The 21463-nt window shown below is 41.6% G+C and overlaps 1 protein-coding gene across 1 annotated transcript in view; it reads right to left on the bottom strand.

Moving 5' to 3' along the window:
- dph6 (diphthamine biosynthesis 6) overlaps positions 1-21463 on the bottom strand; it is a 148204-nt gene that overhangs the window by 67481 nt on the left and 59260 nt on the right. Inside the window, exons 2-5 of the mRNA XM_079832400.1 lie at positions 17238-17417; positions 13515-13609; positions 13281-13374; positions 386-536 (exon numbers count right to left, since the gene is read on the bottom strand). Of these exons, the coding sequence (XP_079688526.1) occupies positions 386-536; positions 13281-13374; positions 13515-13609; positions 17238-17258 (361 nt within the window). The 5' untranslated portion in view covers positions 17259-17417. The remainder of the gene's footprint in view (positions 1-385; positions 537-13280; positions 13375-13514; positions 13610-17237; positions 17418-21463) is intronic.

Genomic DNA, 21463 nt, shown 5'->3' with positions numbered 1-21463 from the left:
GGAGGTCTGACGGGTGTCCAACCACATGAGGCTCAGTCATTAATCACACAATTTACATTTTTGGGTGAACTAACCTTTTAAATCTATGGCCTTCAAACACTGTAGAGAGTCAGGGGCATCAATGATTCACTGGACACATAATATACAAACACCAATGACAATAGTCCAAACACATGCCCAAAAGCACATCACCCAGCTCTCCACCGTAAACTACTTCTGCTTCGGTGTTGATGATCCAATACAAATTTTAAAAAAATCCAATGAAGTATCAGTTATACTGCAGGCTGACAATATGATGTGCTTTATAGCAGAACACACACACTCACACACACACACACACACACACACACACACACACACACACACACACACACACACATCTCACCCCGCTCCGGCTGACAACTTCTCTCAGCGTCTGATGGACATCCTCTCTGGACATCTGGAGTTTGATCCGCATATTCCAGCTCTTCTGTCATCCTGTCAATGGCGTTCTGGCAAGGACATCCACTGAGCGGCACGGGCCGGCCTCCAGAGCCCTGCAGGACACACACACACACACACACACACACACACACACACACACACACACACACACGCTTGAGCAGCGGACCTGCAGGCTGAGACGCTACAAAATACATGAATATGAGCAACATCTCCGTATGGAAGCCCATGTCCACTCATGCTATGGCCAATCAGAAATATGAGATAAAGTCAACCACGAGATATTAAAGTCAATAGTTTGAGATGCCAAGTATCAATTATGAAATGTGTCAAAACTGACATACTAATAATAATTCTCGAAATTACGAGACAAGTCATAATTATGAGAAAAGTCAACTATGAGAGAAGTAATTATGAAATAAAAAGTCAATTATGAGATAAAAAGTCAATATTTTGAGATGCTAAGTAACAATTATGAAATTATGAAATCAAAACTGACATGCTAATAATTATGAGAAAGTCAATTACAAGATATTTAATTGAGATAAATCAAAACTATGAGACACTAAAGCACAATTATGAAATAAGTGTCAAACGAAATACTAATAATTATGAGATAAAAATTATGAAGTCACAATTATGAGATAAAAAGTCAACATTATGAGACACTAAGTCACAATTATGAAATCAAAACTGACATGCTGATAATTATGAGATAAAGTCAATTACAAGATATTTAATTACGAGATAAAAAGTAAATTATGAGATATTAAGTAATTATGATATAAAATCTCATATTTATGAGAAAAGTCAATTACAAGATGTTGTTAAGTAATTGTGAGATAGAAAGTCAAAATTAAAGTCAATATTTTGAGAAGCTAGGTAACAATTACGAAATGTGTCAAACTACATAATAATAATTATTATGAGATAAAAAGTAAAAATTATGAGATAAAAAGTCAACATTATGAGACGCTAAGAAAATGATTAGATATAAAGTCAAAATTATGAGACACTAAGTCACAATTATGAAATCAAAACCGACATGCTAATAATCATGAGAAAGTAAATTACAAGATATTAAGTAATTATGAGATAGTCAAAATTATGAGATATTAAGTCATAATTCCGATAAAAAGTCAACCATGAGATATTAAAGTCAATAGTTTGAGATGCTAAGTATCAATTATGATATGTGTCATATATGTGTCAAACTACATACTAATAATTATTATGAGATCAAAAGTTGAAATTATGAGATAAGTTAAAATTATGAGATATAAAGTCAATTACAATACGTTAAGTAATTATTAATTAAAAAGTCAACATTAAGAAAACTGCCATGCTAAAAATTATGAGACAAAGTCAAAATGGTAAGATATGAAGTCATAAATATGAAATAAAAAGTCAAAATTTACATACTAATCAATTATATGAAGTGTTCAAATTAAGAAACACTAATAATATTTGAGATAAAAAGTCAAAATTATGAGAGATTGTCATAATTATGAAATAAAGTCAACATTATGAGATGCTAAGAAAATTATTAGATAAAAAAATCTAAATTATGAGACAATAACTCATAATTATATGAAAAATATGAAATCAAAACTGACATGCTAATAATTATGAGAAAGTAAATTACAAGATATTAAGTAATTATGAGATAAATCAAAACTATGAGACACTAAAGCACAATTATGAAATGTGTCAAACGAAATACTAATAATAATTGAGATAAAAAGTAAAAATAATGAGATGCTAAGAAAAGTATTAGATTAAAAAAATCAAAATTATGAGACACTTAGTCATAATTATGAAATTATGAAATCAAAACTGGCATGCTGATGATTACGAGATAAAGTCAAAATAAGATGTTAAGTCAATTATGAAAGCGTCAAAATGTACATACTAATCATAATTATATAAAGTGTCAAAAATAAGAAACACTAACCATAATTATTGAAATACTAAGCCATAATTATGAAATAAGTGTCAAAATGGACATGCAAATCAATTCTGAGATAAAATTTGTCTTTTTTTTAGTCTCATAATCTTGGGTTTCTCTCGTGATGACTGCAAGTCCTGATTATGATCATGTTTGGAGAGCGGGTTTGCACACGCGTGTGAATCCCAGGAGCAGGTTCAGGGGTCATCGGGGTCACACTCGGGGGTTTGGGCGAGAGTGTGTTCTCACACACACACACTAGAGATCGGCCGATATGGATTTTTTAGTGCCGATGCCGATATTTCCTCAGCCTTAGCCGATGACGATACGGGCTGCCCATTTTCTGGAGCCGATATTTGGAGCCGATGCTGCTTTTGCTCCATCAATTTACAACATAAAAATGACAATGATCAGGATGATAATTTAACATTTACAATTTAAAAAAGGAACATTTATTATTGAACTAAAAAAAAGTATATTTAACAAATAGTAAAAACAGGTGAGGTAGAATAAGAAAAAGAGTTCAGTGGTGAAAATAAATTCTGAAAATAAATATTTAAGCATAAATAAAATAATGACACTATTGCACACAGTATCAACAAGCGAGCAGCATAATAAAGTGCACACTGACTGTACTATACTTCATTTAAAACTATTTACAACCTAGTCATTTAATGCTTACACTCTAAAAAATGCTGGGTTAAAAATAACCCAAGTTGGGTTGAATATGGACTAACCCAGCAATTGGGTTGTTTTGACCCAGCGGTTGGGTTAAATGTTTGCTTAAAACAACCCAATTGATGAGTTAGTCCATTTTCAACCCAACTTGGGTTATTTTTAACCCAGCATGTTTTAGAGTGTAGGTGCACTTCACTGAATCTCTTGTAGAGCAACACCAGCGGTAATTCAGGAGAAAATCTCCCAATGCTCCACGAGAAGCTTCAGTCTTTCCACCTTTGACCATCGCGTCAATTCTCAGCTGATTTTGATTAATATGCGCGAGGGAGAGCGAGAGAGTTTGAAGACGGTGAGAGCTGCCCTGTGGACGCCTGACTGGAAATAATGCAGGGGAAATTATCGGCCGATGCCGATACACGCAAATATTGGCCCGATATATCGGTCTAACACACATACACACACACACACCACCTGATTACAGTACGGCACATTTTTAATAAGCATTGGAGATGTCTTTAATGTCGGCTGTCATCTGCAGTTGAGCGTGTGATGATCAGATGAATTCTCCTCTTTCCTCCAGAGCCGTGTCAGAGTGGATCAGTCAGCGGGACGGAGAGTCCTTCAGGCTCCCTGAGGGCCGTGTGTTTCCATCCCCAATCACACACACACACACACTGCAGAGAGCCACAGCTGAGCCTGACCCACAACACACACTCCACAACACACACTCCACAACACCAGCAGAACCGCGCATTGGTACATTATAAAGCGTGTAGAAGACAAACTGTGATGAAAGCGCACAGGTGTGGAGCATGAACACTTCCTCAAGGACATCAGTGACAGGAAGTCCCACAGATCCAATAAGCTTCCGCCATCAGTGCCGGCCGCGTACCTGAGCAGGCTGTGGATCATGTGACCGCACAGGTGTGTTAAGGCAGGCTGGGCTGGATATTGCAGACGCCAAAGTGGCCCACATAAGAGCACAGAGAGAGATTCATCTGCATTTATGCCACTTACACTGCATTCAAGGCACACATTTGACATTCTGTCAGTTCTCGCTCTCCCTGGGATTCGAACCCATGACCTCGGGGCTGCTAGCGCAACGCTCTACTGACTGAGCTAAAGACCAATTCATCAGAATAAACTGTAGATTATTCTGGCTAAAATTGCGTGTTTTTTTAAGAAATGAAAAGTATGTATATATATATATATATATATATATATATATATATATATATATATAAATATAAATAACATTTTGTGCTTATATATTATGACTAATAATAATTATTATTATTATGATTTATTATTATTGCTAATATAGCTATATAATAATATTTAATAAAATAAGAAATATGACTATTACAATAAAATATTCATTATTTAAAAAATTTGTATTTAGGAATAAATAAAGCAATATAATAATTAGGGATGCACCGGTTGACCGTCCAAAAACCGGAACCGGCCGTTTTTTGCTTCTAGTGCGCGATCGGCTTTCTTTGTATTTTTCTGCTGATTTTTTCAGAAGTGCGCGCACGTGCACATACGCCTATATTGCAATCATCCGCGAACATGTCACTTGTGTGTTACAAACGTAAACTGGAGAACTGAGGGAAGAGACGAGATACGCTGAAGGGAATGAAGAGCCGCTTTCCTGCGCGAGCTGAAGTTGAGCGAGCTGAAGTTGAGTTGAGTGAGCTGAAGTTGCGTGAGCTGAAGTTGAGTTGAGTGAGCTGAAGTTGCGTGAGCTGAAGTTGCGCGAGCTGAAGTTGCGTGAGCTGAAGTTGCGCGAGCTGAAGATGCGTGAGCTGAAGTTGAGCGAGCTGAAGTTGAGTTGAGTGAGCTGAAGTTGCGTGAGCTGAAGTTGCGTGAGCTGAAGTTGCGCGAGCTGAAGATGCGTGAGCTGAAGTTGAGCGAGCTGAAGTTGAGCGAGCTGAAGTTGCGCGAGCTGAAGTTGCGTGAGCTGAAGTTACGCGAGCTGAAGTTGAGCGAGCTGAAGTTGAGCGAGCTGAAGTTACGCGAGCTGAAGTTGAGCGAGCTGAAGTTGAGCGAGCTGAAGTTGAGCGAGCTGAAGTTGAGCGAGCTGAAGTTGAGCGAGCTGAAGTTGAGCGAGCTGAAGTTGCGCGAGCTGAAGTTGCGTGAGCTGAAGTTACGCGAGCTGAAGTTGAGCGAGCTGAAGTTGAGCGAGCTGAAGTTACGCGAGCTGAAGTTGAGCGAGCTGAAGTTGAGCGAGCTGAAGTTGCGTGAGCTGAAGTTACGCGAGCTGAAGTTGAGCGAGCTGAAGTTGAGCGAGCTGAAGTTGAGCGAGCTGAAGTTACGCGAGCTGAAGTTGAGCGAGCTGAAGTTGAGCGAGCTGAAGTTACGCGAGCTGAAGTTGCGTGAGCTGAAGTTGAGCGAGCTGAAGTTACGCGAGCTGAAGTTGCGCGAGCTGAAGATGCGTGAGCTGAAGTTGAGCGAGCTGAAGTTGAGCGAGCTGAAGTTACGCGAGCTGAAGTTGCGTGAGCTGAAGTTGCGCGAGCTGAAGTTGCATGAGCTGAAGTTGCGTGAGCTGAAGTTGAGCGAGCTGAAGTTGCGTGAGCTGAAGTTGAGCGAGCTGAAGTTGCACGAGCTGAAGTTGCGTGAGCTGAAGTTGCGCGAGCTGAAGATGCGTGAGCTGAAGTTGAGCGAGCTGAAGTTGAGCGAGCTGAAGTTGCGCAAGATGAAGTTGAGCGAGCTGAAGTTGCGTGAGCTGAAGTTGAGCGAGCTGAAGTTGAGCGAGCTGAAGTTGCGTGAGCTGAAGTTGAGCGAGCTGAAGTTACGCGAGCTGAAGTTGCGCGAGCTGAAGTTGCGTGAGCTGAAGTTGCGTGAGCTGAAGTTGAGCGAGCTGAAGTTACGCGAGCTGAAGTTGCGTGAGCTGAAGATGCGTGAGCTGAAGTTGAGCGAGCTGAAGTTGCGCGAGCTGAAGTTGCGCGAGCTGAAGTTGAGCGAGCTGAAGTTACGCGAGCTGAAGTTGCGTGAGCTGAAGTTGCGTGAGCTGAAGTTGAGCGAGCTGAAGTTGCACGAGCTGAAGTTGCGTGAGCTGAAGTTGCGCGAGCTGAAGTTGAGCGAGCTGAAGTTACGCGAGCTGAAGTTGCGTGAGCTGAAGTTGCGTGAGCTGAAGTTGAGCGAGCTGAAGTTGCACGAGCTGAAGTTGCGTGAGCTGAAGTTGAGCGAGCTGAAGTTACGCGAGCTGAAGTTGCGTGAGCTGAAGTTGCGCGAGCTGAAGTTGCGTGAGCTGAAGTTGCGTGAGCTGAAGTTGAGCGAGCTGAAGTTACGCGAGCTGAAGTTGCGTGAGCTGAAGTTGCGCGAGCTGAAGTTGCGTGAGCTGAAGTTGAGTGAGCTGAAGTTGAGCGAGCTGAAGTTGCACGAGCTGAAGTTGCATGAGCTGAAGTTGAGAGAGCTGAAGTTGCGTGAGCTGAAGTTGAGCGAGCTGAAGTTGAGCGAGCTGAAGTTACTCGAGCTGAAGTTGAGAGAGCTGAAGTTGCGTGAGCTGAAGTTGCGCGAGCTGAAGTTACTCGAGCTGAAGTTGAGAGAGCTGAAGTTGAGCGAGCTGAAGTTGAGCGAGCTGAAGTTGCGTGAGCTGAAGTTGCGCGAGCTGAAGTTACTCGAGCTGAAGTTGAGCGAGCTGAAGTTGAGCGAGCTGAAGTTGAGCGAGCTGAAGTTGCGTGAGCTGAAGTTGCGTGAGCTGAAGTTGAGCGAGCTGAAGTTGCGTGAGCTGAAGTTGCGCGAGCTGAAGTTACTCGAGCTGAAGTTGAGCGAGCTGAAGTTGAGCGAGCTGAAGTTGAGCGAGCTGAAGTTGCGTGAGCTGAAGTTACGCGAGCTGAAGTTGAGCGAGCTGAAGTTGCGCGAGCTGAAGTTGAGCGAGCTGAAGTTGAGCGAGCTGAAGTTGCGTGAGCTGAAGTTGAGAGAGCTGAAGATGCGTGAGCTGAAGTTGAGCGAGCTGAAGTTGCGTGAGCTGAAGTTGAGCGAGCTGAAGATACTCGAGCTGAAGTTGAGCGAGCTGAAGTTGAGCGAGCTGAAGTTGAGCGAGCTGAAGTTACTCGAGCTGAAGTTGAGCGAGCTGAAGTTGAGCGAGCTGAAGTTGCGCGAGCTGAAGTTGAGCGAGCTGAAGTTACTCGAGCTGAAGTTGAGCGAGCTGAAGTTGAGCGAGCTGAAGTTGAGCGAGCTGAAGTTACTCGAGCTGAAGTTGAGCGAGCTGAAGTTGCGTGAGCTGAAGTTGCGTGAGCTGAAGTTGAGCGAGCTGAAGTTGAGCGAGCTGAAGTTGCGTGAGCTGAAGTTGCGCGAGCTGAAGTTGCGCGAGCTGAAGTTGCGCGAGCTGAAGTTGCGCGAGCTGAAGTTGAGCGAGCTGAAGTTGCGCGAGCTGAAGTTGCGCGAGCTGAAGTTGAGCGAGCTGAAGTTGAGCGAGCTGAAGTTACGCGAGCTGAAGTTGAGCGAGCTGAAGTTGAGAGAGCTGAAGTTGCGCGAGCTGAAGTTGAGAGAGCTGAAGTTGCGCGAGCTGAAGTTGAGAGAGCTGAAGTTGCGCGAGCTGAAGTTGAGAGAGCTGAAGTTACTCGAGCTGAAGTTGAGCGAGCTGAAGTTGAGGGAGCAGAAGTTGCGAGAGCTGAAGTTGAGCGAGCTGAAGTTGAGCGAGCTGAAGTTGAGAGAGCTGAAGTTGAGAGAGCTGAAGTTGAGCGAGCTGAAGTTGAGCGAGCTGAAGTTGAGCGAGCTGAAGTTACGCGAGCTGAAGTTGCGTGAGCTGAAGTTGCGCGAGCTGAAGTTGCGTGAGCTGAAGTTGCGTGAGCTGAAGTTGAGCGAGCTGAAGTTACTCGAGCTGAAGTTGAGAGAGCTGAAGTTGCGTGAGCTGAAGTTGCGCGAGCTGAAGTTACTCGAGCTGAAGTTGAGAGAGCTGAAGTTGAGCGAGCTGAAGTTGAGCGAGCTGAAGTTGCGTGAGCTGAAGTTGCGCGAGCTGAAGTTACTCGAGCTGAAGTTGAGCGAGCTGAAGTTGAGCGAGCTGAAGTTGAGCGAGCTGAAGTTGCGTGAGCTGAAGTTGCGTGAGCTGAAGTTGAGCGAGCTGAAGTTGCGTGAGCTGAAGTTGCGCGAGCTGAAGTTACTCGAGCTGAAGTTGAGCGAGCTGAAGTTGAGCGAGCTGAAGTTGAGCGAGCTGAAGTTGCGTGAGCTGAAGTTACGCGAGCTGAAGTTGAGCGAGCTGAAGTTGCGCGAGCTGAAGTTGAGCGAGCTGAAGTTGAGCGAGCTGAAGTTGCGTGAGCTGAAGTTGAGAGAGCTGAAGATGCGTGAGCTGAAGTTGAGCGAGCTGAAGTTGCGTGAGCTGAAGTTGAGCGAGCTGAAGATACTCGAGCTGAAGTTGAGCGAGCTGAAGTTGAGCGAGCTGAAGTTGAGCGAGCTGAAGTTACTCGAGCTGAAGTTGAGCGAGCTGAAGTTGAGCGAGCTGAAGTTGCGCGAGCTGAAGTTGAGCGAGCTGAAGTTACTCGAGCTGAAGTTGAGCGAGCTGAAGTTGAGCGAGCTGAAGTTGAGCGAGCTGAAGTTACTCGAGCTGAAGTTGAGCGAGCTGAAGTTGCGTGAGCTGAAGTTGCGTGAGCTGAAGTTGAGCGAGCTGAAGTTGAGCGAGCTGAAGTTGCGTGAGCTGAAGTTGCGCGAGCTGAAGTTGAGCGAGCTGAAGTTGCGCGAGCTGAAGTTGAGCGAGCTGAAGTTGCGCGAGCTGAAGTTGCGCGAGCTGAAGTTGAGCGAGCTGAAGTTACGCGAGCTGAAGTTGAGCGAGCTGAAGTTGAGAGAGCTGAAGTTGCGCGAGCTGAAGTTGAGAGAGCTGAAGTTGCGCGAGCTGAAGTTGAGAGAGCTGAAGTTGCGCGAGCTGAAGTTGAGAGAGCTGAAGTTACTCGAGCTGAAGTTGAGCGAGCTGAAGTTGAGCGAGCTGAAGTTGCGAGAGCTGAAGTTGAGCGAGCTGAAGTTGAGCGAGCTGAAGTTGAGAGAGCTGAAGTTGAGAGAGCTGAAGTTGAGCGAGCTGAAGTTGAGCGAGCTGAAGTTGAGAGAGCTGAAGTTGAGCGAGCTGAAGTTACGCGAGCTGAAGTTGCGTGAGCTGAAGTTGCGCGAGCTGAAGTTGCGTGAGCTGAAGTTGCGTGAGCTGAAGTTGAGCGAGCTGAAGTTACGCGAGCTGAAGTTGCGTGAGCTGAAGTTGCGCGAGCTGAAGTTGCGTGAGCTGAAGTTGCGTGAGCTGAAGTTGAGCGAGCTGAAGTTGCACGAGCTGAAGTTGAGAGAGCTGAAGTTGCGTGAGCTGAAGTTGAGCGAGCTGAAGTTGAGCGAGCTGAAGTTGAGCGAGCTGAAGTTGCGCGAGCTGAAGTTACTCGAGCTGAAGTTGAGAGAGCTGAAGTTGCGTGAGCTGAAGTTGCGTGAGCTGAAGTTGAGCGAGCTGAAGTTGCACGAGCTGAAGTTGCATGAGCTGAAGTTGAGAGAGCTGAAGTTGCGTGAGCTGAAGTTGAGCGAGCTGAAGTTGAGCGAGCTGAAGTTGAGCGAGCTGAAGTTGCGCGAGCTGAAGTTACTCGAGCTGAAGTTGAGCGAGCTGAAGTTGCGTGAGCTGAAGTTGCGTGAGCTGAAGTTGAGCGAGCTGAAGTTGCACGAGCTGAAGTTGCATGAGCTGAAGTTGAGAGAGCTGAAGTTGCGTGAGCTGAAGTTGAGCGAGCTGAAGTTGAGCGAGCTGAAGTTGCGTGAGCTGAAGTTGCGCGAGCTGAAGTTACTCGAGCTGAAGTTGAGAGAGCTGAAGTTGAGCGAGCTGAAGTTGAGCGAGCTGAAGTTGCGTGAGCTGAAGTTGCGCGAGCTGAAGTTACTCGAGCTGAAGTTGAGCGAGCTGAAGTTGAGCGAGCTGAAGTTGAGCGAGCTGAAGTTGCGTGAGCTGAAGTTGCGTGAGCTGAAGTTGAGCGAGCTGAAGTTGCGTGAGCTGAAGTTGCGCGAGCTGAAGTTACTCGAGCTGAAGTTGAGCGAGCTGAAGTTGAGCGAGCTGAAGTTGAGCGAGCTGAAGTTGCGTGAGCTGAAGTTACGCGAGCTGAAGTTGAGAGAGCTGAAGTTGCGCGAGCTGAAGTTGAGCGAGCTGAAGTTGAGCGAGCTGAAGTTGCGTGAGCTGAAGTTGAGAGAGCTGAAGATGCGTGAGCTGAAGTTGAGCGAGCTGAAGTTGAGCGAGCTGAAGTTACTCGAGCTGAAGTTGAGCGAGCTGAAGTTGCGCGAGCTGAAGTTGAGCGAGCTGAAGTTGCGCGAGCTGAAGTTGCGCGAGCTGAAGTTGAGCGAGCTGAAGTTGAGCGAGCTGAAGTTACGCGAGCTGAAGTTGAGCGAGCTGAAGTTGAGAGAGCTGAAGTTGAGCGAGCTGAAGTTGAGCGAGCTGAAGTTGCGCGAGCTGAAGTTGCGCGAGCTGAAGTTGAGCGAGCTGAAGTTGAGCGAGCTGAAGTTACGCGAGCTGAAGTTGAGCGAGCTGAAGTTGCGTGAGCTGAAGTTGAGCGAGCTGAAGTTGAGCGAGCTGAAGTTACTCGAGCTGAAGTTGAGCGAGCTGAAGTTGCGCGAGCTGAAGTTGAGCGAGCTGAAGTTGCGCGAGCTGAAGTTGCGCGAGCTGAAGTTGAGCGAGCTGAAGTTGAGCGAGCTGAAGTTACGCGAGCTGAAGTTGAGCGAGCTGAAGTTGAGAGAGCTGAAGTTGAGAGAGCTGAAGTTACTCGAGCTGAAGTTGAGCGAGCTGAAGTTGAGCGAGCTGAAGTTGAGAGAGCTGAAGTTGCGCGAGCTGAAGTTGAGAGAGCTGAAGTTGCGCGAGCTGAAGTTGAGAGAGCTGAAGTTACTCGAGCTGAAGTTGAGCGAGCTGAAGTTGAGGGAGCTGAAGTTGCGTGAGCTGAAGTTGAGCGAGCTGAAGTTGAGCGAGCTGAAGTTGAGCGAGCTGAAGTTGAGCGAGCTGAAGTTGAGCGAGCTGAAGTTGAGCGAGCTGAAGTTGAGCGAGCTGAAGTTGAGAGAGCTGAAGTTGCGCGAGCTGAAGTTGAGCGAGCTGAAGTTGAGCGAGCTGAAGTTGCGCGAGCTGAAGTTACGTGAGCTGAAGTTGAGCGAGCTGAAGTTGAGCGAGCTGAAGTTGCGCGAGCTGAAGTTGAGCGAGCTGAAGTTGCGCGAGCTGAAGTTGCGCGAGCTGAAGTTGAGCGAGCTGAAGTTGAGCGAGCTGAAGTTGCGTGAGCTGAAGTTACTCGAGCTGAAGTTACGCGAGCTGAAGTTGAGCGAGCTGAAGTTGAGCGAGCTGAAGTTGAGCGAGCTGAAGTTGAGAGAGCTGAAGTTGCGCGAGCTGAAGTTGCGCGAGCTCACCACAAGTGTAGATAGTGAGCGTTTGTTCAGCTCAGCTTCTCACGTGTTGGATCGGATGAGAACGAAACAGACTAACTTGTGACAAAGCCGAAATACTTCTTTTTGTAGCCTAAAGAAGAACATGCTGCACTTTAGAAATGAAATACTATCAGTTCTGTAGCCTATAGGATGATCATTTTTATTTTACCTTAAAATTACATTGACTTAATTTTATTTAAAAAGCACCTGCTGTAGCATCTTAGTTTCTTTCGTTGCACTAAACATTATTTGATTTAATATTTTGGAACAATTATATACTTTGGTTTTATTTAATTTCACTGGTAAAGACTTTTTTTCTTTACATCGAATTTAAAAACCAATGCTGATTTAAGTAACATCTTTGTTTGGATTGCAGAATATGCAGTTGTTGCCTTTAATTTCACCTTTCAGCCTTTAATTTCCAATTCAATTTCCCGTTAATTTCAGATTGAGGATTTGTTTTCATTAGCCAAAAGCCAATTTAGCCTGTTAAATACCAAATAAACATCTTGTTCATGTATACTTTCATTCTTTTATTGTGTAAAAAAATAATAATAATAATAATAAAAAAAAATCGGAAATCGGAATCGGACAGTTTTCTTGAAAAAAATCGGTATCGGAATCGGCCATGTAAAATCATGATCGGTGCATCACTAATAATAATATTTATATTTGACAGAAAAACCTATTTTACAAAAACTGCAGGGTTACCTGTTAACATGCGACTAAACATCACTAGAAACTTTACTTGAAGGCGTGAGCATAAGACTGAATAATTTTCCTGACCTAAACTATGGAGTCATAGAGGAAATCGTACTGAGTCATTGACAACTCAATCAATTTTGTGTGAATCAGTCTCCAAATGCTATAAAATATAATTTTATCCATTTGAACTATTATTATTATTGGATGATTGTTTTTATTTCTCGAACACCTATTCATATTTTTAAGACATTTGAAATTGTCTATTATCTGTTGGAGCTGGTGGAGGAAACATTTTTTTTAAAAAACATTATGAACTGAAAAATATTCATGACGCTGTATAGTCAATAATTTGACAGAGTATTAACACTTAAAGACATTTTAATGACAAATTCAACTTGTACCACTGAAAAAAATTAATGACATTATAATGGCCTCAGTCAACATCAAAACCAACCACATGACAGTTTAATGTAATGTTAACTCATAAAGCTACATTTATGCATGTTTATGACAGATTATGTTGTCTTGGTAATGTCAAGTTGTCATAACTAAGACATCTCAAATAATATCATCTTTGCATTTAAAATGACATAATTGAGCGAATGACACTTGATGATAGTTGTCAAACTCCTTATGTGTGTCTTAACATCTCAAAGTGTTACCGAAATGTCTAAGGATTTATTATAAAATATGATATAATAATAATTATTATTATAAAATCTGTGATATCAATTTCTTAATTTTTGTCAGGAGGTATGCAAAATCAAGAACGAGTCTATGTTTTTAATGTGAATATGAGCCTCTTATTCATCCTGTACACAGTAGAAAAGCATATGGATTGTCATCTACATTTATTTCGCTCTTCCTCTGAAACTGCACTGATTTGGACCTTCAACCGTTGAAGTCCATTATGTGCAAAAAAATCCTGGGATGTTTTCCTCAAAAAACTTGAAAGACATGAACATCTAGGATGAGATGGGGTGAGGAAATCATCAGGACATTTTCATTTTGAAGTGAACTAATAAAAGTTTGACTGTGTGTGTGACATCCTGTAGCATTCAGAGCTCATGATCTCAGGTCAGCGTTTACTGCAGCTAAAGCCAGTGGTTCTGACATCAGAGCCGTCCTGAGACGGATGAAGTGCTGAAGGGTGGACTCATACTTCTCTTTTGTCCTCGGTGTGCATGTGTGTGAAGCGCAGGTATCCCACAGGAGCGAAGGCATCGGCCGAGTGGATCACGGTCTCCGAAGAGTCCCTGAAACACACACCACACACTCGTTACTCTTGATTATTTCTGTTCACACACACACACACACACACACACACACACACACACACACACACACACACACACACACACACACACACACACACACACACGTGTTTGTGACTTACATGACAATCTTCTTCTTGAAGAGCGGACAGTCGAGGGTGAAGGTCTCATACTCGCCTCCTTCCCCACAGATATGAACTCCATACTTCTCTGAAAGCTGCCATGATTACAATCACACCATCACTACATCTTCAAATTACAGCAGCATTACAGACATTATTAAAGCTGCACTATGTAAGTTTTCCGTCCACTAGAGGTCGTCTGTTCAAAACACAGGCGTCGTTTGATGACGCCACACAGACTCTTGGGACATGTGGTCTTTGAGCAGATTTGTCTTGCAATGTTTTGTTTGTTTTGTATTGTATTGAGTGCACTGTATCTGTTGTATGTTCTCGGTCCCCCTAGAAAAGAGATGCTGCATCTCAAGGGGCTTTCCATGAATAACATTTCAAATGTGGTCTTCAGCTCACAGCCGGTGGGAAAGAATCGGGCAGAAATCATGTTGATGTGATTATTAACCAGTGCTGGGCAAGTTACTGAAAATTAGTAATTAGTTACAGTTACTAGTTACTTCTTTTAAAAGTAATTGAATTACTTTACCAATTACTGAATATCAAAAGTAATTAGTTACTAGGGAAAGTAACTTTTAAGTTACTTTTATGTCTGTTTTTTAAATGTAAATATGAACAGTACTGACCAGTCAAACACAATAAACATCATTTTTAGACCTATTTATTGTGATCAACAGGGCAAAAGGCCTTCAAATCAAGCAGTAGTGCAGTGTTTAGTGTCCAGCGTTCCCTCAGCGCAGCTGGGAGAGAATACTGGGAGAGTATACTGGGAGAGTATACTGGGAGAGTTATGGCCTGTTTAAACCTGCTCACTTCTTCGTTTTCTCTGACCAGATATCTATCCGATTTTAAATCCGATTACTCAAACAAACCAATTCCGAAGGTGCAACACGCGTCGCCGCACAGTGTACTTGAGTAAAGCAAGCCAACACGCAAACTAATGCCAGTGAAACTGAAGTAAGTCCTCAAAAACACAATCATCTTCATTAACACTAATGATCTTAGCAGTGCTTAGTTCGCTCTCATATTGCGATCTTTGATCTTTTAACTGATAGATAAATGCAGCTCATATCTTTAGCTTTCGTTGACGTGAACTCTGTTAAATGTGCATATTGCGCGGGAATTGAAGATCTGGTTTATATTCATTTTGTGGAGAGGTGTAAGGCAAGACAACCTGCATTTTTTTTTTTTTTTAGATTGTGTAGCCCGTTTCATTTGCGAGCACCTACGCCTAACCTCAACTTATACAAAATGCCTTTTTACTGTGGAGGTGCTGATAGTAGTTTAAACTAACATTGTGATGCTTGAAGTGTTTGATATCTATTGATTTTATTAAAGAAAAGACAAGTCGAGTGTTGATTTGAGAGGCTAAAGCGTTGAGTTAACTCACTGTCAGTCGACGGGCTGGTAGTCACTTTAAAAAAACTACAACTATAATTTAACAAACAAAAATTGCTCTAAATTAACTTAATAAAAAAACTAATCGAAATATAACTACTTTGACATTAAAAACAAAAATGAACTATTTTAATGGCTGCAACGATGTGTAATAGGGAGGATAAAAAAGCCCGGGCCAGGCTAGGGCCTAGATCTGAGCTTCTTCTGCAAGCGTTCATTTTTCACAAAAGTGAGTAACGCGAGTAACAAACTCATTTAAATTTCAGTAATTGCAATTGCATTACTTGATTAAAAACAGGGCTCTGAACCGGTTCAAGGAACGAAAACCGGAAACGAACGAAATTTTAAGAGGAACAAAAACGAAAACGAAATCAAAATCAATTTGAATCGTTCTGAACAGAAACGTTGATTTGAAATGAGCATTAACCGGTTAATAAGGTTATTTTATCGTTCGCTTTAATATTTTAATCTGGCAGTGCCCAATCATGAATAGAGTAGTGCAGCATGTGATGTGACGGATCAAGCGTGAGTGAAATATCATCTGTGAATCTACCGTCAGTATAGAGCGCGCATTTACACGCCTCAAGTACATTTCTTTCCCCGGTCATCAATGAAAGTGCAGGTATTGGAGGACATTATTTTCATACGTTTAAATAAGCAGTGCGGACTTTAAGCTCAAATAGTCTGATTTAGGCTAGTTTATGGATTCCGTTTAAGCCTGTCCAAGTAGGCTATAGCATCTATCAAACATTCAAACATCAAAACATAGTCTTTAAGATCGCCAATACAGCTCAATGTTTTCTATATAGACGGCTGATGCTTCGTATTAAATGGTGTTATATTGAATTAAATGATCAAGTTTTATTAGCTGACTGAGTTTGATTATGTGATTGCGCAGTGTTTGCTTTGAAATTACCAGTTGACGGTGCATTAAAAGAGCAATGGTTATCCAGTATATTTATTCTTTATTCATGCCATTTTTAAAACAAGTCGTGATGAAAAAAAGTTATGTCCAAAGAATGTTCTCACTCTTCTGAAAAGATTCGGCATATAGAGCCACTTTCAGCTCCATTAAAACAGCTCAATATTTGTCCCGCTGTTTATGCTGTAATTAATGCATGCATTTCTGTTGTGGTTTTAAAAATGTTATGAAATAAATATTCAAGTTTAATTATCATGCGTTATATTATTATTGAGTGAAAAATAAGTCTATTTATACATATTTGTTTAAAGTATAGGCTAAATTAAAATAACGTTATTAACCGGTATTTTTTCAAATCAAACCGTTTTCGGAACAGTAATGTTTATTGAGGAACGGAAACGCTATAATATCGATTCTGCTCGGAGTGAACGATTGATATTTTTTTCCGTTTTTAAGCCCTGATTAAAAAAAATATTTAGTTACTTGCGTGTTACCGCTAAACGTAGTGGAATTACAGTAACGCGTTACTTTGTAGCATGTTACTCCCAACACTGTTATTAGCGTTACTGTAGTGAAGCAGAAGCAGGAGCGAGTGTTGTGGAGCTGAGGAACCGCTGGAGCCATTGTTAATGAGATGAACACAACACACGCCTCGCGAGCAGCGGGACTTTTATTATGCCACAGTCGCCACTTCTGCTCCTCCGCTCATGAGTGTGAGGAAACGCAGCTCTGCTGGTCATATTACACACATCTGAGTGTGTTGATGATGACGTTAGATATGATGTCATCGACAGGCCACGCCCTCACACATCCCGGTTCCTCAGGTAAAAGAGCATCTGACCATTTACAAATAGCTGGAAACATTTGGGATATTGTAAGTACTCGACTGAACAAAATATATATAACACTGGCCTAGCGGTGTTTGGATATTTTACTGAAAAAATGTTACACAGTGCAGCTTTAATTATATGATAACTATTTTTGCTGGCTATTAGTACCAAATGTTTATATACAATATTTTTTCCCATTCTCTGATCATAAATCCAGTAAACAATCAGCTATTCTCTATGTGAATATATAGTAAAGTGTCATTTATTCCTGTGATTTATCATCATTACTCCAGTCTTCAGTGTCACATGACCCTTCACTAATCACTCTCATATGAGGATCTGATGCTCAACACACATTTATGATTATTATGAGGATTTGCAGTAAACTAAATCCTCCCCTTCTCAAGTGATTATTTGTGATATTGCACTAAAGAACCTCATGATGGTGATTTGTGAGAAATGAATGCATCCGTGTGTCATCAGTCACAACCGCCTGACCCGGGGAAACACTTGATCTGAAAGCCGAAGCAGAAACAGCTGAAGGAGGTTGATTTTCTCTCTGACCTCGTGTAGATACGGTTCCATCTCCGCCAGGGATTTTCCTAAATGTCTCTCTGGATCCAGACCTGCCAGACACACAGAACACAAGAGCGATAGAGGCCGTAAGACGAGCACTAACAACACGTTTGCCTGTGTACACAGATCGGCTTTAACCGCTTCAGCTGCGGGTCAACATGCATCAGTCTGAAAATATTTTAGCATGTCAATAACAAATGCATCATGAATGTGAGGAACTAGAGACGTCAATCATGCAGTCATGGAAGTTCACAAGCCCATCATGCACTGCCACCTGGTTGTGATCTGGCTGTCTCTGTAAACAAGCCTTCCATAAACAAACACACAAGCTATTCATATATCAGCTGAGCGCCGCCCTCCTGGCACAACACGGCCGCTGCGGGAATCAAATCATGCTCACATCAACAACACACAGACATAATAAACACATATGATCAAACACAGAGCATCTACAAGACGGGGCGCTTTTCTCTCTCGCTCTTGCGCATTTGACGAAGCCTCAACATACAGAGACATTTCCACGAGCCCATACACTTAGTCTTCTTTTTCAACCAAAGGTCAGTGAAAAGTGGCTGAACCTTCAGAAAATGATCTTCAATCTCAACCATATTCATTTTAAATGATGTATATGGTTACCAAAGTGATTAATTAAGTGATGATTGACCATTAGTGAAGACACCTGATAAGCAGAATCGCTGTTACCCTTTTAAAGTCACCATGATGGAGATCAATGTTTGCTTTAGTTGGACTCTTGACCCATGACTTTTTAACATTAGTTTTTTTTTTTTGGCTGTTTTAACTGTGTTTAGAAAACACATTTTGTTACACACACACACACACACACACACACACACACACACACACACACACAGACATCCAGAATCAGCGTATGCATCTCAACAAACAGCATATCAGATACACAGATCAAAACAAGCTACTAAAAAGTCACGTAAAACAGCACAAATAAAAGAAAACGGTGAGAATCAAATAAATTACTAAAACAATTAATCTTATAATTTATTCATGCCGATATGCATGGGTGAGTTTTGATTGGTTTACCCAGAATGCACAGCAGAAAGCTTTTTGATGGCCACCATTGTTGAGCTTCATACTCTGTGTGTCTAAATGACGGAGAGATTTGAACAGAATATCTTTTAAAAATCCCTCCTTCAGAGTTACTTTTAACACTCTTGAGTCAAATAAACTCTGAGGAGAGTTAAATTAACACTGGAATTTGTGCTGTGTGGTTCAAAAAACCTGACTTGGTTCTATGATTTCTGCAATGCAAAAAAACACGGATGGAACTGTGGAATCCAGTCTTAAAAACAGAATTTACTGTATAACACGGAATTTGCCAAATTTTGGATGAATAAATCAAAAGCACTTGAATATTGAATATGAATCGTACATGAATGGTTTATTTTCCCCCACACACACACACACACACACACACACACACTGAAGCAAGCGTGACACTCGTGGTGTTTTCAGCGTCTGACGTCCCACTATATGAGGACATGAACGCATGAACTTCATCTCCAGAGCCGCTCTGAGAGTCACTTTATGAGCGTTTTACTGTTTCATTTGAAGAAAAAAACGATTGTCATAAACACAGAAACTCAAAGTGTGGCAACCCGTCAAAATAAAAGTTTGGTTTAGTGAAGGAATTATGACAGAAATATGTTACTGTTGTACAGTAGAATTTAACCACATCTCAATGTAATAATACTAACATTAATAATAATAATAATAATTCAAACAATTTTTTAAGGAATAATCACAATTTTCTTCCATATTTTAACAGTAAAGCTCTGTTGTGCAGCACTTTGCTTGACAAAAAAAGTTAAAAGATAAATCAAATTAATGATTTATGCCTTCATTTAATTGCCAGAAAGATTAATACACACAACAACAAAAAAAAACGTTCCACAGAATTGATTCTTAAATCGTTGCTTGTTAATTAATTAAACTATTAAAATGGAATCCAGAAAACACATAATATAGTCAAAATAAAACACAATTTGAGAAAAAAAATTATTTCATAGGCCCCTAAACATGTAATTTCTTTTAAACTTTTAATAAATGATTGTTAAATTGTATACGTTTCATGATTTCGATTAATCAGACACACCTTTTGATTACTAAAACTTAATTTAACCATTAAAATTGGAGTCAAAATAAATAAATAAAATAAATCAGAAAAATTTAAATGGATTGCACTATTTGTAAGCAAAAGCCAAATGAAATAAAAGCACGTACAGTACACTCATGTTAAGTGATGTATACTATAACAGCAGATCTCAACTGCGTGATAGTTAATATTGTTTACTATAATAACGGATCTACTCTGCTAAATGCGACTGTAGGAATAAATTTGATGTTGTTTGACCATTTTAAAACAGCTTTTGTAATAGATTTCAATGTCTGAGCTTGATGAATTCAGTCTACAATCAGTGTAAAAACTGATCTAGAGCAACCTCCCATGATTTAACCCCATATGAAGCTTTGTCATGTGTTCAATAGAAAGTGCCATAAAGTGGCCACAAACCTTGTACAAACTCAAATCTATCAAGAGGTCAAACTCTCACCACTTTTCACAACAAACCATGACAACCCATCATAACCCAAGCCCATATTTTCTCTGCCGCTGATGATTGCCGTGTGGTGAAAAGCGCCTTTCTTCCCGCCCAACCTCAGAGCGTAGGGTCCAAACCACAAGCCCTGAGGGGAAGCTGAACTTTAGACGGCGTGTTTTCAGAGGATGGCGCTGGAGCGGCGAGCTGCACTGGGATCAATGAGAGCGAGAGCGGCCCCATTACCCGCCCCTGGGGAACGCCGCTCATAATTAGTGTGAGAATATCTAATCTCCTCTCCTCTCATGTTAACCCCACACAAAGGTAACAGGGAGAACGCCATTAAAATTCAATCCTATTTAAATATCCCTTTTAATTAGTCATGCCTTTAAAACACATTTTAACGATTGATTTCAAACTGCTAAGAGGGAGTCTGTTTTATAATATCTTCATTAGCGTCTTGATTTCTAAATAAAGGATCAGGCACACTGCAATTTGACATTTAAAGCAAATACAGTAAAAGAGCTGAGCTGCATCGTGTAACTGTTCCACTCCTTATGAAGCAAATGCCTTGAAACTGAATCTGGGAAGTGGCATGGATACAATCTTGGTGTCTTTTCTCCATTTCTGGCACATGATGGCGTTAGGGTTCCTAGCCACGGTCGACTACGGCTTAGTCGGGGTTAATATTCAGTAATATTACTGATTTAACTGCACTGACATTACTGGATGAGAAATCTTGAACTGAAAAGATCTGAATAATGACACTATTGTCTTTACAGCTGAATTGAGCTCGTTTCATAATTAATGATATTTACAGAGTTATTGAACTGAACTAACTCAACACTGAACTGAGCTGAATAATGACACTACTGTCTTCAGTAGAGCTGCTTTCAGCAGAGTTTGACTTCATTGATTCTGTTATTCTCCTGGTTATTACTATGAAGCTGCGTTGAAACTATCTGTAGCGTTTAAAGCACTATAGAAACTGGACAGAAAAGTTTGTCAAGACAAACTCTGAAGCTGACTTGAGAAAGCCTGACCAGAAAGTTTAATGTATATTTAAGTCAGAAGGTTTTAAGTTTAAGTAGTTTAGATGAATGATGGATGGATGGATGTAGTATTTTGGATGGATGGATGTAGTATTTTGGATGGATGGATGAAGTAGTTTGGATGGATGGATGGATGGATAAAGTAGTTTGGATGGATGGATGGATAAAGTAGTTTGGATGGATGGATGGATAAAGTAGTTTGGATGGATGGATGGATGAAGTAGTTTGGATGGATGGATGGATGAAGTAGTTTGGATGGATGGATGGATAAAGTAGTTTGGATGGATGGATGGATGAAGTAGTTTGGATGGATGGATGGATAGATAGATGCATAGGTGGATGGATGGATGAAGTAGTTTGGATGGATGGATGGATGGATGGGTGAAGTAGTTTGGATGGATGGATGGATAAAGTTGTTGGGATGGATGGATGAAGTAGTTTGGATAGATGGATGGATGGATGGATGAAGTAGTTTGGATGGATGGATGGATGGATGGATGAAGTAGTTTGGATGGATGGATGGATGGATGGATGGATGGAGTAGTTTAGATGGATGGATGGATGGATGGATGGATGAAGTAGTTTGGAT

Source organism: Gobio gobio (assembly GCF_949357685.1).
Source record: "Gobio gobio genome assembly, chromosome: 13".
NCBI classification, from domain to species: Eukaryota; Metazoa; Chordata; class Actinopteri; order Cypriniformes; family Gobionidae; genus Gobio; species Gobio gobio.
This window is presented reverse-complemented; position numbering and strand designations above follow the sequence as displayed.